The 13,760-nt window shown below is 46.0% G+C and overlaps 6 protein-coding genes across 6 annotated transcripts; 4 read left to right on the top strand and 2 right to left on the bottom strand.

Moving 5' to 3' along the window:
• Positions 1 to 40: 40 nt before the first annotated feature.
• EYB26_006430 (uncharacterized protein) lies at positions 41 to 1,073 on the top strand (the record flags this gene model as incomplete). The annotated part of the gene is made up of 4 exons (XM_054265706.1): positions 41 to 229; positions 287 to 361; positions 416 to 710; positions 769 to 1,073. The coding sequence occupies 4 exons, from the start codon at positions 41 to 43 to the stop codon at positions 1,071 to 1,073; spliced, it is 864 nt and encodes a 287-aa protein (XP_054121681.1).
• A 346-nt stretch (positions 1,074 to 1,419) lies between these two features.
• EYB26_006429 (uncharacterized protein) lies at positions 1,420 to 2,682 on the bottom strand (the record flags this gene model as incomplete). The annotated part of the gene is made up of 5 exons (XM_054265705.1): positions 1,420 to 1,899; positions 1,955 to 2,186; positions 2,236 to 2,383; positions 2,438 to 2,627; positions 2,680 to 2,682. The coding sequence occupies 5 exons, from the start codon at positions 2,680 to 2,682 to the stop codon at positions 1,420 to 1,422; spliced, it is 1,053 nt and encodes a 350-aa protein (XP_054121680.1).
• Positions 2,683 to 3,250: 568 nt separating this feature from the next.
• EYB26_006428 (uncharacterized protein) lies at positions 3,251 to 5,459 on the top strand (the record flags this gene model as incomplete). The annotated part of the gene is made up of 6 exons (XM_054265704.1): positions 3,251 to 3,479; positions 3,542 to 3,621; positions 3,683 to 3,969; positions 4,024 to 4,341; positions 4,406 to 4,548; positions 4,603 to 5,459. 6 exons carry the CDS (start codon positions 3,251 to 3,253, stop codon positions 5,457 to 5,459), a joined length of 1,914 nt encoding a protein of 637 aa, XP_054121679.1.
• Positions 5,460 to 7,128: 1,669 nt separating this feature from the next.
• Positions 7,129 to 8,873, top strand: EYB26_006427 (uncharacterized protein; the record flags this gene model as incomplete). The annotated part of the gene is made up of 4 exons (XM_054265703.1): positions 7,129 to 7,380; positions 7,438 to 7,559; positions 7,609 to 8,189; positions 8,245 to 8,873. The coding sequence occupies 4 exons, from the start codon at positions 7,129 to 7,131 to the stop codon at positions 8,871 to 8,873; spliced, it is 1,584 nt and encodes a 527-aa protein (XP_054121678.1).
• A 1,130-nt stretch (positions 8,874 to 10,003) lies between these two features.
• EYB26_006426 (uncharacterized protein) lies at positions 10,004 to 11,815 on the top strand (the record flags this gene model as incomplete). The annotated part of the gene is made up of 6 exons (XM_054265702.1): positions 10,004 to 10,015; positions 10,200 to 10,258; positions 10,348 to 10,501; positions 10,563 to 10,650; positions 10,703 to 10,774; positions 10,842 to 11,815. 6 exons carry the CDS (start codon positions 10,004 to 10,006, stop codon positions 11,813 to 11,815), a joined length of 1,359 nt encoding a protein of 452 aa, XP_054121677.1.
• A 375-nt stretch (positions 11,816 to 12,190) lies between these two features.
• EYB26_006425 (uncharacterized protein) lies at positions 12,191 to 13,245 on the bottom strand (the record flags this gene model as incomplete). The annotated part of the gene is made up of 3 exons (XM_054265701.1): positions 12,191 to 12,895; positions 12,948 to 13,101; positions 13,160 to 13,245. 3 exons carry the CDS (start codon positions 13,243 to 13,245, stop codon positions 12,191 to 12,193), a joined length of 945 nt encoding a protein of 314 aa, XP_054121676.1.
• Positions 13,246 to 13,760: the final 515 nt, after the last annotated feature.

Raw genomic sequence — 13,760 nt, 5'->3', positions numbered from 1 at the left:
ATTTGCATTCTACCTTTGTGCTTATACCTATATCGTCATCATGCCTTCGTGGACACACTTGGTTCGCTTTATCGCTGTTGAAGATAGTCAGGAGCATCTCGGCCAACTTGTTGATACTATTCGAGATGTTGGTCGTGACAATGTCGATGGCAAGGATATTGCCGTGTGCCTGATTGATGGAACGATCTTTGATGGCAAAGTAACCAAGGAGGTCCTGCACGTCAAGCAAGTATGAATTCAGCTTTTTGAATTTGCATATTAGACGATCTAGCTAATTCTTGTCCAGCTTCTTTCTCCAGTTTCCAGAGATCAATGTAATTACATTCGATGTTTAGGGCTCAATTACACGGACCACGCCGAGGTAAACTAAATCTTCGCAGGAACGCAAGATCTCTTCATACTGACTTTACCGTAGGAAGCAAGCCTCTCAATCCCCAAAGTTCCAATCCTCTTCACAAAGCCCAGAACAGCCCTCACCGGACCCTATCCGGCAGCAATCAACATTCCTAAATGTGCGCAGGACGATACAAGTGATTATGAAGCGGAGCTTTGTGTAGTGATTGGTAGGGCGGGGAAAAATATCAATGGAGAAGATGCATTGGACTATGTCCTGGGTTACACTGCGTCGAATGATGTATCCGCTCGCACGCTACAGATGCTTACCACTCAGTGGTCTTTTTCCAAGGGTCTTGATGGAAGTTGTCCTATCGGTTAGTTTGTGAAATTTATCTTCTTACTCGTATAGAAATTCTAACAGATTGATTGCAGGTCCTGTTCTTGCCGCCTCTTCCGTCATAAATGACCCCCAGACTCTATCCATCAAAGCCATCCATAACGGAACCATAGTTCAAGATGGACATACACCCAATATGATTTTCAACGTCAGGAATCAAATTTCTTACCTATCACAGGGAACGACCCTCGAGGCTGGGACTATTTTCTTGACCGGCACACCCGCGGGAATTGGCTATTTCCGCCAACCAAGAGTTGTGCTCAGGGACGGGGATGAGATTTCAGTCAAAATTGATCAGATTGGGACATTGGTGAATAATGTTCGATATGAAAATTCGTAAAACTTTTGTCTTGTATTAGATAGGATAACCGGAGTGAGCATAGAATCATTATCACAAGAGTCACTTGTTATGATGCCTCACCTAGGTATTATTGTCATGATGGTGTGTATCAATTGCTAAAATTAATAAGATCGGATTAAAGCTGAAAGGATTTAGCACACTACAAACCAGAGCACAACCTAGAAAGGGCGTCTTGGGCCTGGATTCCAAGGTTGTCTAGGCTAACGCTGTTAAACAGAACCCTTGTGATTAGGAAGATTATTGATAGATGTCGTTCAAGAATTTACAGTAGAATAGTCATCCTTAAGGGAACTATCTAGTAATTAATGACTAGCGACACGACGTATTAATTCAAAAACGAAGCAGGCACCTCCGGGCCCCAAACAGCCAACGACTCATGCCCGGCCGGCCCATACCCAATAGGCGTATTCTCATTAACCAAATCCCCATCCGCATAATGCTCAATCATATTGCCAGTAGTATCCCACCAGTAATCAAATATCTGTGACCCGAGAATGTGCCTGCCCACGCCCCAGACAGACTCGTAGTCTTGCTTTGCGAGCCACTGATGGCCCAGGTGCTGTGTGTCATAATCATGAACTTCGAAGGAACAGTGGTGAACATGGGTTGTAGGATTGGATGTGAGGAAGAAGGTGTGATGGTCGACTAGGTCCTGGCCACGGTCAATGTGTGCGAACATGGCGACGTTTTGTTTTTCTCCGTCTTTTTCGAGGTAGAGGAAGTCAGTGGGGGCGATGTTGAAATTGACTGTGTAGAAGTCGACCATTTCTTGGAATGGTTGAACACATAGGCCAAAGTGGCCCAGCTGCATTGGTTAGTGGATTTTGAATGATAGAGATGCTTAGGATTCAAGTACACACCTTGTGCACGGCAGCCGGACCAGGATCGAAACGCTGGAACTTGAGAGCACGCGGTTTCTCATTTTCGTGGTTGATTATAAGCTTCTCGGGATATTCTTGAGGTTCCATAGGTGACTGGCCAAATATTAGATTGACGGGGATATTTTCAGGGTCAGAAAAAGTGAGAATGTATCCACCCCCTGGAGCATCCTTCATCTCCTGTATTTCGCCAGCTGTTGGTAACTGAGAAGCTCTGGAACGATTTTAGTTATGATTCTTGTCGAGTGATACAGGTTACCCACTTTTCTATATCCTGATAGCGTTCTACTTGAAATGCAGCCCCAAGAAACTCTTTGGGTCCCTTGCGGGCGTAGTAAACGTACTGGTCGCTACCATATCCGCGAAACCAAATCTCGTCCTCCGTTCTCTGAGCTACTTCCATTCCAAAATCTGTTTATCACATACTTAGTAACATAATTCAAAAACGTACTCAAGACAACTAACTGAGCAGGAAAGTGGTGATGTTCTCAAGATCTGGATGCTGGTATCTCATGTGGCTCAGTTTGACCAGTCGGATCTGATTCTCCTTTTTGATACCACATCGCTTCTGCCATTCGGCCAGGATTTCTTTCCCTTCGCCAACTGCGATAAAGTCTGGCACTGATGCACCACGATTGGGTTCGATTTTCGATGCCTAATCTGGGAGGTGAGTATGGTCGTACACAGAGGAGGCCAGGCTTTCATACCATATCGGATGTGTGGAAGATTTATGTTGACTGCATGGTAAAAAACACAATCATCCTCATTGTTGCGAGTTTATATATCCGATATGACACAACTGTACGGATTCGGACTTGACTTCCCCAGATTACCTGGACATTTTGCGGGGACGGATGTACTGATTCGAGTTGATCATCTTCGGATTTACTCTACGGGAGAGACGTCCCGCAGAAATGCGGGACGTGTTCAGCAGCAAGCCACATAGATTAAACACACTACATGCATGAAATGCTAAGAATTGAGAAATGAAGCTGTAGCTTTGTAAATCCGAGTTTCCACATCGAGGCCCGCTATATTTGAAATTGAGACGTCGACCGGTTCTCGGCCGCGGATTTAACAGGCATCATTTTAGCCAGCTGATCACTGCATATATGCCCCTGTCTAGCGCTACTTGGTGTTTGAATATTACTCAGCTTGGTCATGATCTTTCGATACTTTGTCCTCCGGATGAAAAACACATATATGCCAAATAGAGCAACTTAAGAGGCCTCATACCAACATTTGTATGTCCTCTCTTACCTTCACTGCCATTTCACTATGACGGACTCAGAGGAATACGAGACTACCGACGTAGTAATCTGCGGATGCGGACCAACTGGTGCAATGTTATCTGCCTATCTTGGTCAAATGTCTATCAAGAATGTGGTGTTAGAAAAAGAGGCCGACATTACCACAGACCCGCGAGGCATTGCTCTAGATGAGGATGGGATTCGATTTTTGCAGGGATTAGGAATTTATGATAGTATTTACACAGAAATTGGAATATGTAGGAAATGTTCAATTTTGTTTTATTGTGGGAATGCTCTGTCTGCTGACATACGATGAAAGCCATGAATATATTCAAATTTGTTGATGGAACGAAGCCGGATTTAAGTAGGAAGGCATTTTTGGAGATGGATTACAGTACCGTAAGGACTGTGTCTTCCTAACACCATACAAACAATCATTGAATAACATCTAATTGAACAGACGGAGGGCGGCACAGGTCATGTTGGATTCATCTGTCACAAACAGCCGGAGTTGGAAAGACACCTTCGCGACAAGATGGCAGAGAATGGACTGAGTCAACTTCGATCTGGGTGTAGTGTTACCAATCTTTCTGAAACCAAAGAATGGACGTACTGTGAGTATATTGACTCAGAAGGCAACACACACCGAATACGGTCCAGATTCTTTGTTGGTGCAGATGGCAAAACGGGTTATACTCGCAAGAAATATCTTGAATCTAGGGGTGTCCAGATGGAGAGGGCGCATAAGTATGTTCTCAGGCCTTTGGGAAGTCGTATCTTGCTAACAAACATCTCCTATAGCTCCTTCTATGAAGAAACTTGGGTTGCTCTAAACTGGCATATTTCACTTCCTAACAAGGAGTCCCATCTGGACTTTCCCTTATGGTCCCTGGGATACACGCCGGAGCAAGTATACGACCTCTTCTTTCCTGTCAACTTCCGTTTTCTGTGTAATCCCAAGCGACCTGCTGTCTGCGGCCGATTTGGGCCCTCTGCCGATCGTCTTTGGAGGTTCGAATTTGTTGTCTTCAAGGACGAGGACGGGATGGAAATGGCGCAGCCGGAGATGATGAAAAAGATTGTTTTTCCTTATATTACGCATCCTGGTAACCGCTATGGGTGCGTGCACTTTCTTACTTGGGTATCCGGTTTTCAGAATGTTGCTAACAAGATGTAAACAAAGTCTTTCGAATGAGGTGCAGTATCCGGAGGATTGTATCAGCGTTCTACGCTCAAGACCATTTATGTTCTCTGCTAGAATTTGCAATAAATGGTCTGAGGGTCGCGTTATTCTTTGTGGAGACGCCGCTCATGTATTTCCACCATGTGAGTATTGCTATCAGCCCGAGAACAGATATTTATTGATATATGTAATGTCAGTTGGGGGACAAGGAATAGCTTCTGGATTCCGCGACGCCTCCTCGCTCGCCTGGCGTTTGGCCATTCTCTGCAAAGCATCCGAGCAAGGCTTAACACTACCTTACGACAAATTCTTCACAGCCTGGTACCTTGAACGTAAACAACAACTTGAGAAATCGTTAGCAGTCACAATCACGAACGGTGAATTCGTGACTGAAAGTAATCTGATCAAGATCTTTATTCGCAATTGGTCACTGTGGTTCATGCAACTGATTCCAGCTTGGCGTGAAAAGCTGCGTCAGGGTCCACGTCATGAGGGACTTATTAGGTACCAGTACTCGAATGGAATGCCGTTTATACCGTCTTTGAATGGAGGGTTGTGTGTCCCTCAGGTGTATTGCAAATCTCTCACACCAGATAACATGGTCTATTTTACGGACGACGTAATATTCAAGCAGAAGAAAGGATTATTCCAACTTGTTGTCTATCTGAAAGATCCCGGAGAAGTGGCTACCGTGGGTAAAGATATATCTAGTATCGAGACAATATCTCAAGGATATATCTACGAAAGTGACATTGCATGCTTAACCGAATTTGATGCACAATCGTTGACTCATTATTCCAAAAACGAGTCCCCTTACCCGACATATAGCATCGCCACCGGAGAAGAGTTTGCAAGGTCTGAGCTGTGCAAGGGAAGGCCGGAACCAAGATACTATAATCCTTATCGATTGAGGAAAGAGTTGAAAGGACATAGATACATTATTCTTCGGCCTGACAGATTTGTTTTTGCGTCATGTTCCACTAGGGACGATCTCATGAAAGCCGTTAGGGTTCTTGTGGCGTACGTGAATCGCGGTGAAGTGCAAACAATATAGTTGTATGACTACATCATGTGTTTTGCATTGTTGAATTTCTACCCAGATATCGTGGATAAATCTAACCTCCTACATCACAATACTAAGATCTTCAATGTCTGATGCATTTAAAGTAATGTATAGAAACTGTGCCCAGATGGCTGCAGGCATTCAGCTCTATATCGAAAGGGCTGACTTTCCGGATATGGAAATCTGGATATCCAAACCTTATAGCTAGGTAAACACTCAGTGCATTAATGTACCTATATTTCAGACAAGAAATCATCGAAAATATAAACAACAAGTCAAAAGGAAACCAAGCACTCAAATATTCTATCTCAACAACCACTCCAAGCACCAACTAAAGACATGCGTTTCAGCCCGGCGACAAAGCGGTTCCTGCAAAGTTCAAGAATCCAAGATGTCAAACCCGGCTCAGAAAAGCCGCGACATTACTGCCATAGCCAACCAAGAAGTGGATTGCCAGAAGACTTTAATTTCTGCAGACAGTGGTGGTGGTGTGCGTTGTCTTATACCTTTGGGTGATTATGCTTAGGGCGGGATCAGGGCTGCCGGTACACCGTGTAAAACTTCCCGGCTTGCAGAGATATCTCAATCAGGTAGTGGCTGGTTGATAGCTATCATCTTGAGGAATACAGGAACTCTGATCATAATATATCTGCAGGGTTTATCTCCATTGAATTAACAGAAGCGAGGCTTCTCTTCAAGTCACTCGCATACAACTTGTCATGCAGAGAAATGGGAGAGACTCGGATTCCCCTCAGAGATAAGCCAGACGCCATCAGGAATATGACACATTGTTCCGCCTCTGCCATGAGAACCAAATATATATATATATATATTTAAAAAAAATTGAAGCTTTCTCCCGAGTACATTGAGAAGTTTGTGCTGTAAATATTTCATGATACCATTGTGACCCCTTAAAAGTTCGGCAGCTGCAAGAGCCGCATCATTTTTAGGGCTAAACCATCTCCTTCTCACATCCAGTGCTGGGGCGACTGCACATATCCATACACATTATTGCGATGCAGATGATCTCTCTAGTCCCCCTGTGAATATTATAAGATAAGATAAGTAGACCATATATGCATCTGATAATGAACGGACGCAGCTTCGTCCAATAAATGCTGTATCGAGTAACCCCAAGAATCTGACATCCCAGTCTCTCCTCACAGCAGTAACAAGAACAAAAATGTACACACGTAGTAATTGAATAATAAATAATGACTTGATAGAGTAGTAAAAGAACATCGTTAATTGCTGCGAACTGATCCTGATTTATCATTATGAGTTATTAAATAGGTCTTCGGCTTTTGACAGGAACGTCCAGATCCCGATCGCGAGGGTTTGGTTTTTGCTGTCATGACCATGGTCCGCTATCTATATTAATGTACATTGGCAATTTATCTTGCAAAATCTCATCTTCCTCAATGCATCTAGTTGAATACAGAACTAGGGTTATTGGGGTTATTAGGGTAAATCCAAAAACGGATATACACTCGAATGCCGTGATTCGTGGCCTGGATCGCGTGACATATTCGTGAATCATCATTGGCCGAAGCTTCATAACCCTAAACCAACAACAAATTGAAAAGTATCGAAAAATTCGCATGTCGTTAAATTATATCTTCTCCATCCTCTTGCACATATATCGGAGGATTCAGTCAACATGATGCATTCATCATCGATTACTGAGAACCTACCCGGTCTCAAGTCTCTGATCCGTCGTCATCGATCAGGACGAACGTCGAAGACTGGGGCTAATGGCGAGGTGTCTCTCCTCAGTCGACTTGTAGACGTCTTTCTGCGCACTTGGGATCTCGGCTTTACATCCTTCGGAGGCCCACCAGTTCACTTTCGCATTTTGCATGAGCGGTTTGTAGAAGGAAAAACTGGAGAGAAATGGGTTGATGAGCAGACGGTGAGCCTCTTTGTCCCGATTTCGTTAGCTTTGGCAGCGCTAACGGTGTGATGTTAGTATCAAGAATTGTTTGCGATATGCCAAGCTCTTCCAGGGCCGGGGAGCACCAAAATGGTGTTTTGCCTCGCATTGCTGCACGCCGGCTTCATTCCTGCCATAGTAACGTTCTTAATCTGGAGGTAGAAATATCAAAGTAATAAATAAGAATACCGCTGATCCCGATTCTAGCCTCCCGGGTGCTATTACCATGTACGCCCTAGCCCTCGGTGTGCAACACATTAATGAAGTCCTCCCCAGGCCAGTTTATGGTCTTCTCTCAGGCATGAACGCCTCAACAGTTGGAATCATTGCCCTCGCAGCAGTCCAATTAGCGGACAAAGCCATCAAGGACAAATTTTCTCGCATTCTTGTGGTCTTTGGCGCCTGTGCAGGCATGTGCTATAATGCGCTATGGTATTTCCCTGTTCTCATGTTGATTGGTGGTATTGCAGCCGTCATCTGGTACGGATGGATGTTGCAGAGTATCGGAAAGCTCAAAGCCAAGATCAAGCGGAGAAAGTCCAATACGGAATCGCAAGTCGAAGAAGCTTCTGTTGAGAATAGTGTTGCTTTGGAGGATAGAGTTGGGCCGAGCGATACGAGTAGTATTCAAAGGAGGAATGTGACTGCCACAACAATGCCAGTTCCAGGATCAAAGCCAACGCAGAATTCGCAACTAGAGCAAGAATTGCAACAAGTTCAACCAGATATCCACCAGAACCATTCTATAAAAGTCCGAGTGGGTATCGTCATTGCGGTGGTGTTCTTCGGTTAGTAATCAAGCTTTCATTAATCAATGTTAAACGAATATTAACGAAGATCTAGCCTCCTTCATCGGCGTTCTCGTCGGCCGCGGCGTGAAAGCTTCACCCGACATCACTCTTGACCTGTTTGCCAACATGTATCTCGCTGGTACCATCATCTTCGGCGGAGGACCAGTCGTCATCCCCCTCCTCCGCTCCTACGTCGTTGGTCCAGGATGGGTTTCAGGCCGAGATTTCCTCCTCGGTCTTGCAATGATCCAAGCCTGGCCCGGCCCAAATTTCAATTTCGCAGTCTACCTTGGCGCACTCACACTACAGGCTTCTCCGTATCCAACTGTTCTTGGCGCAATCCTGGGATTTTTGGGTATCTTCATCCCCGGAATCACGCTCGCAGTTGTTGTACAGAGCTTTTGGCGTGTTTTGCGCAAGTACAAATGGGTAATTGATCTCTTGCATGGGCTTAACGCCACGGCTGTCGGGCTGGTGTTTACTGCTGTCTATCGTCTGTGGAATATTGGATATTTGACGCCAGAGACCACCACTGGACAGTCTTTGGCGTTGGATCCCTGGTGGGTGGTTGTTGCTACAGCGACTTATGCTGAGAGCGCGTGGTTTGGTGTACCTCCTCCTGCGGCCATTGTCGTTGGGGCTGTTTTGGGGCTATGTTGGTATGGTGTTGTGAATTCGTAGGTATATGCGTCGTACTGTTTCATCCTTTTATCTTGCGCATGATAGAGTTCCGAGATATGGGCAGACCTTCTTGTTCTGTATTATAACAGTTAGATGACAAACGCTAATAAGTACCTAATTTTAACTTATGGTAAAAAGTCAAAAGGGTAAAGCCTCTCCTATTTAACTACAGAATCTCCAATGTGAGCAAGGTTGAACCTTGAAGTAGTCCTAAGAGCTACACATGATGGTAATGCCGACCTGTGGACTTGTCCGATAAAGAGAACTCAAACTTGATGTAGCACTAGACCACAAGGAGGAGGCACTTTGTTAATAAACCTCCAACGGAAACAAATGAAAAGAAGTACAACACGAAATTATACACATCCAGCCACCGAATCTCTAAGTCTCCTCTCCACAGCTGTGGCCTACGAAATTGAAAGCGAAAGCGCCGCCATGCCCAATATTCTGCACAATGGACCGCAACAAAACGTGCGATGAATCCTCCTCGGAGCTGGTATGGCACTTATGCAACAAGCCTGTGGCGTCAATATTATTGCAAATCATTTGCCTGTCGTGTTCACAGAACCCGTGGATCTTTCCGATCGTCTTGACTTGATCATTTTTCGCGGTATAAGCATGCATTGATGGGTACTCAGTACTCAAACTCCGACCGGGGCTTTAGTGGATGAGTCTGAGTCTGATAGCGCGAGCTTCGGTTGAAAAGATCGAGACGTAGGAATAAATAACTAATCTAGTTTGGTTCAGTAAAAAGCAATATCAACTTGTCAGGAGCGTATGTATCACAGCAAAATAGAGAACAGGCCTAGGGCCGAGGATTGGCTGGTGGGGCCTCCGGCCAGGAGAAACACAGGGTCGAAACTGATTGGTCAGTCGGTATCCTCTATCTACCTAAAGAAGCACTAGTGCAATAAGGTCCGTCCTCGCCTGCTCTGATTGGCTGCACAGGGTTCGTCCTAGTCACTTTAGTCGATCAACCCGGCACGGATGCTCTTTCTCCTCCAATTCATCGAACCCAGTCAACAACTTCAACCTCTTTTTTTTTGTCGCTTAGTGCTCGTCCTGCTCGTGTACAGGTTACTTCTGGTTGTCTTCTCTTTTATATCTTCATCAGTCTTCCGTCAGTCATAATGCGTGGTGAGGTAAGTCTTTAGCTTGTGATGTTGAGTTCATGTCTTTGTTTATTTACTCCCCCACTATACCCGTTCCCCTGAACCATCCAAATAGTGAGGTCGAGATCAACACGCGGGCTATTACCCATGATTTTCATATCTTGCTACATTTACAACGCCCTTGGAAGCTGTGAATTAACTCGTGTTACTCTAGATTTGCCATCTTCACATCGGCCAGGCTGGTACCCAGCTGGGAAACAGTGCTTGGGAGCTGTACGTCCTCACCGCCATTCTTCCTCCCGTCGCACTATCAACATTGTCGAGCTACTGAGCAAAATCTAACAACAATGCCAAACATACAGCTATCTCCTTGAGCACGGTCTCAAGCCTGATGGAACAATCGACTCCGAGGCTGCCGAAAATGCTGGCGATGCCGGTTCTTACGACACTTTCTTCACTGAGACCAGCGGCGGCAAATATGTGCCTCGCTCCATCTTTGTTGACTTGGACCCATCTGTACGTATTCAAAATCTCCCAAGTCAACAATGAGGATTTGAAAGCTAACATCTGTCTAAAGCCCATCGACGAAATCCGCACTGGTGACTACCGTTCGCTCTTCCACCCTGAAATGTTGATCAGTGGCAAGGAAGATGCCGCCAACAACTGTACGTCTGATATCGATAGAAGGTTTGGATAGTGTCATTAATTTGAGTACAGATGCTCGTGGCCACTACACCATTGGAAAGGAATTGGTTGACAATGTCGTTGACCGCATTCGCCGCATTACCGGTTTGTGACGAATTCCCCGAAGAATTAAAAAAAAAAAAAAAAAAAAAAGTTACTCACCCTATGACAGACAACTGCTCCTCCCTCCAAGGTTTCTTGATCTTCCACTCTTTCGGTGGTGGTACTGGCTCCGGTTTTGGTGCTCTCCTGCTCGAACGCCTTGCTACTGACTACGCCAAGAAGTGCAAGCTCGAGTTCTCCGTCTACCCATCCCCCCGTGTCTCGACCGCAGTTGTCGAGCCTTACAACGCTGTTCTCTCCACCCACAGCACCATTGAGAACTCCGATTGTACTTTCTTGGTCGATAATGAAGCTGTTTACGACATTTGCCGTCGTAACTTGGACATTCCCCGTCCCAGCTATGAGCACTTGAACCGCTTGATCGCTCAGGTCGTCAGCTCCATTACCTCTTCTCTTCGTTTCGACGGTGCCCTTAACGTCGACTTGAACGAATTCCAGACCAACTTGGTGCCTTACCCACGTATCCACTACCCTCTTATCTCCTACGCTCCTGTTGTTTCGGCCAACCGCAGCTCCCACGAGAGCTTCAAGGTCAGCGACCTTACCTTCCAGTGCTTCGAGCCCAATAACCAAATGGTTGTTTGCGACCCCCGCAACGGCAAGTATATGGCTGTCGCTCTTCTTTACCGTGGTGATGTCGTTCCCCGTGATTGCAGCCAAGCCATTGCCTCCGTCAAGGCCAAGGCCTCCTTCAACCTCGTTGAATGGTGCCCTACTGGCTTCAAGCTCGGAATCAACTACCAGAAGCCCATGCGCGTTCCTGGTGGCGAATTGGCCCCTGTCGACCGTTCCGTCAGCATGTTGTCTAACACCACCGCCATCGCCGAGGCATGGAACCGTCTCGACCGCAAGTTCGATCTCATGTACTCCAAGCGTGCTTTCGTCCACTGGTACGTTGGTGAGGGTATGGAGGAAGGTGAATTCTCCGAGGCCCGTGAGGACTTGGCTGCCCTCGAGAAGGATTACGAGGAGGTTGCTAGCGACGGTGTTGAGGAGGACATTGAGGGTGATGCTGAGTACTAAACAAGCAGCTTGTCGTCTTTTTATTTTTGTCAGATAATTATTCTTCCACTCTCTGTTCGGCTATTGGAATAGATCAAACAGATCATGGTGTCGCACATATCCCCCTTTGTTTTACGAGTTTATTGGGACAAATTATGTCTTTGTTAGCGTGAAACCTTTTCGATCATTGGAGCAAAGAATTCAATGAGAAGAAAATATGATTCCCAACCATAATCCATTCTTTTATACGTCAAACGAGCTGTGAACGTAATCCCAGAATAATAGCTATATTAATATCGTACACCTAACCCCACCGACGCCATCTACCCAGCATAAATCTATCTACCTAACCATCTAATAAAAGCAGAAAATCTAGCCAGCCCAAAAAGAAGAAATCTACTCCCTCTCACGCATCAAATTCAACGCCCTCTCATACGTCCACATCGTAACCGCACTGGCCGGCGCAGCCTTGATCAAACTAACCGTCAACCCACGATACAATCCCCTAACCCCTTGTGTTTGGAGAATGATCACAATCGTCCTCACAACTCCGCTATACTCCGGAATATTCGTATGCACATATCGCGACCTATGCGGTCCCTGCACCTGAAGTCTTTTCCGCACAAGATCGAGTGGAAACACGCCCGTCTTCGCAATAACGCTCGCCAACATACCCGCCGCAGCATCACTCGATCCAAACGGTAAAAGAGATGGCATTTCTCCCAATGGTAGTCGCAGAGTTTCATATGTCGCAAAGAAGAGACCCATATAGGGCACGATCTGCATTACAGCGGCAGAACAACCGCGAAAGAATCCCCGTGGCCCCTCGGTACGGTTAATGTCGCGAATTGAGCCTAGAATGGAGGCGTAGATGCGCTCGTTTCCCTGTGCGGCGAAGCGGGTGCGGAGTAGATCGAGGGGGTATGTTGTTGCTGTCGCTATACCGCCGGCAACAGCGCCGGAGACGAATGATTCGGCTGTAGGGGGTAGTCGGGTTGGGAGTTCTTGGAGGAGTTGGGTTGTTGTGCGGTAGCCTGCGAATTGGAGGCCGCCATAGCAGACGTAGAGGAGTTCGGCGGAAATGTTGCCTTTCCATAGACCCTGCTCTTTATTAAAGCTACGTCTTCTGGAACGGTACTAGCTAAGGACATACAGCTATCCCCTCTTCCCTGACGATGGCCTGCATCGTCCGAAGTGTGCCCTTGTATACTGGCCCCTTCAGTCCATAATGTGAAGTCGGATCGGAGAGGGAGTGGATTTGGAGCTGAAGACGGATTTTGACGACATCAAGAGGGGCGATACAGAATCTGCAACATTCAACTCAGTTAGCATTGTATTTGAAGTGCTGGTGAAAGGAGACGGTACCTCGAGACAAGTCCGGCTATACCTCCGGCGATGACGACCTGCGTCCGTGTGCCTTCATCTTTGAGTCGTTCGACGCCGGGAGACATACATCCAGCTGCAGTCGACAGAGAGCAGATGATTATATTAAATTATCAAACAGATTCCGGGAGGAAAAGAATAAAGATGAATGAGAGGGAATCGAAGGAATGGTGAAGGGACAGGTGCGTGATTCTCGACGAGATTATTTTCTTGCTTATCTTCCTTAGCTCGATCGGAGATTATGCAGCCGTCCACCAATCACGTGCTCGCTTCCCGATCAGGTACGGGCCTTCCTGATTGGGACCTTCAACACCGTTTGACAAAGATCGAGCAGTGTTTGATGGGCACTTCTCTTCTTTACTTTCTCCTCATTAACCGTCTTGACCCTCGCCACCTTCTTCTCTCTGTCCATCTCACTCACCCTTATTACCCTCATTTACGCCTTCTTTCATTTCACATGTCATCATCCCTTCTGGCAATGGCTTCTTGAATCATATCTTGACTTAATCAGAGACCAAGACACGAAGTTACTTGGATACCCCATTAATTATTAAAATAAATAACGGGTCATCTTTATCCTCAG

Source organism: Talaromyces marneffei, chromosome 5 (genome assembly GCF_009556855.1).
Source record: "Talaromyces marneffei chromosome 5, complete sequence".
NCBI classification, from domain to species: Eukaryota; Fungi; Ascomycota; class Eurotiomycetes; order Eurotiales; family Trichocomaceae; genus Talaromyces; species Talaromyces marneffei.
The sequence above is the reverse complement of the archived record's forward strand: the minus strand, read 5'-3'. Positions and strand labels throughout refer to the sequence as shown.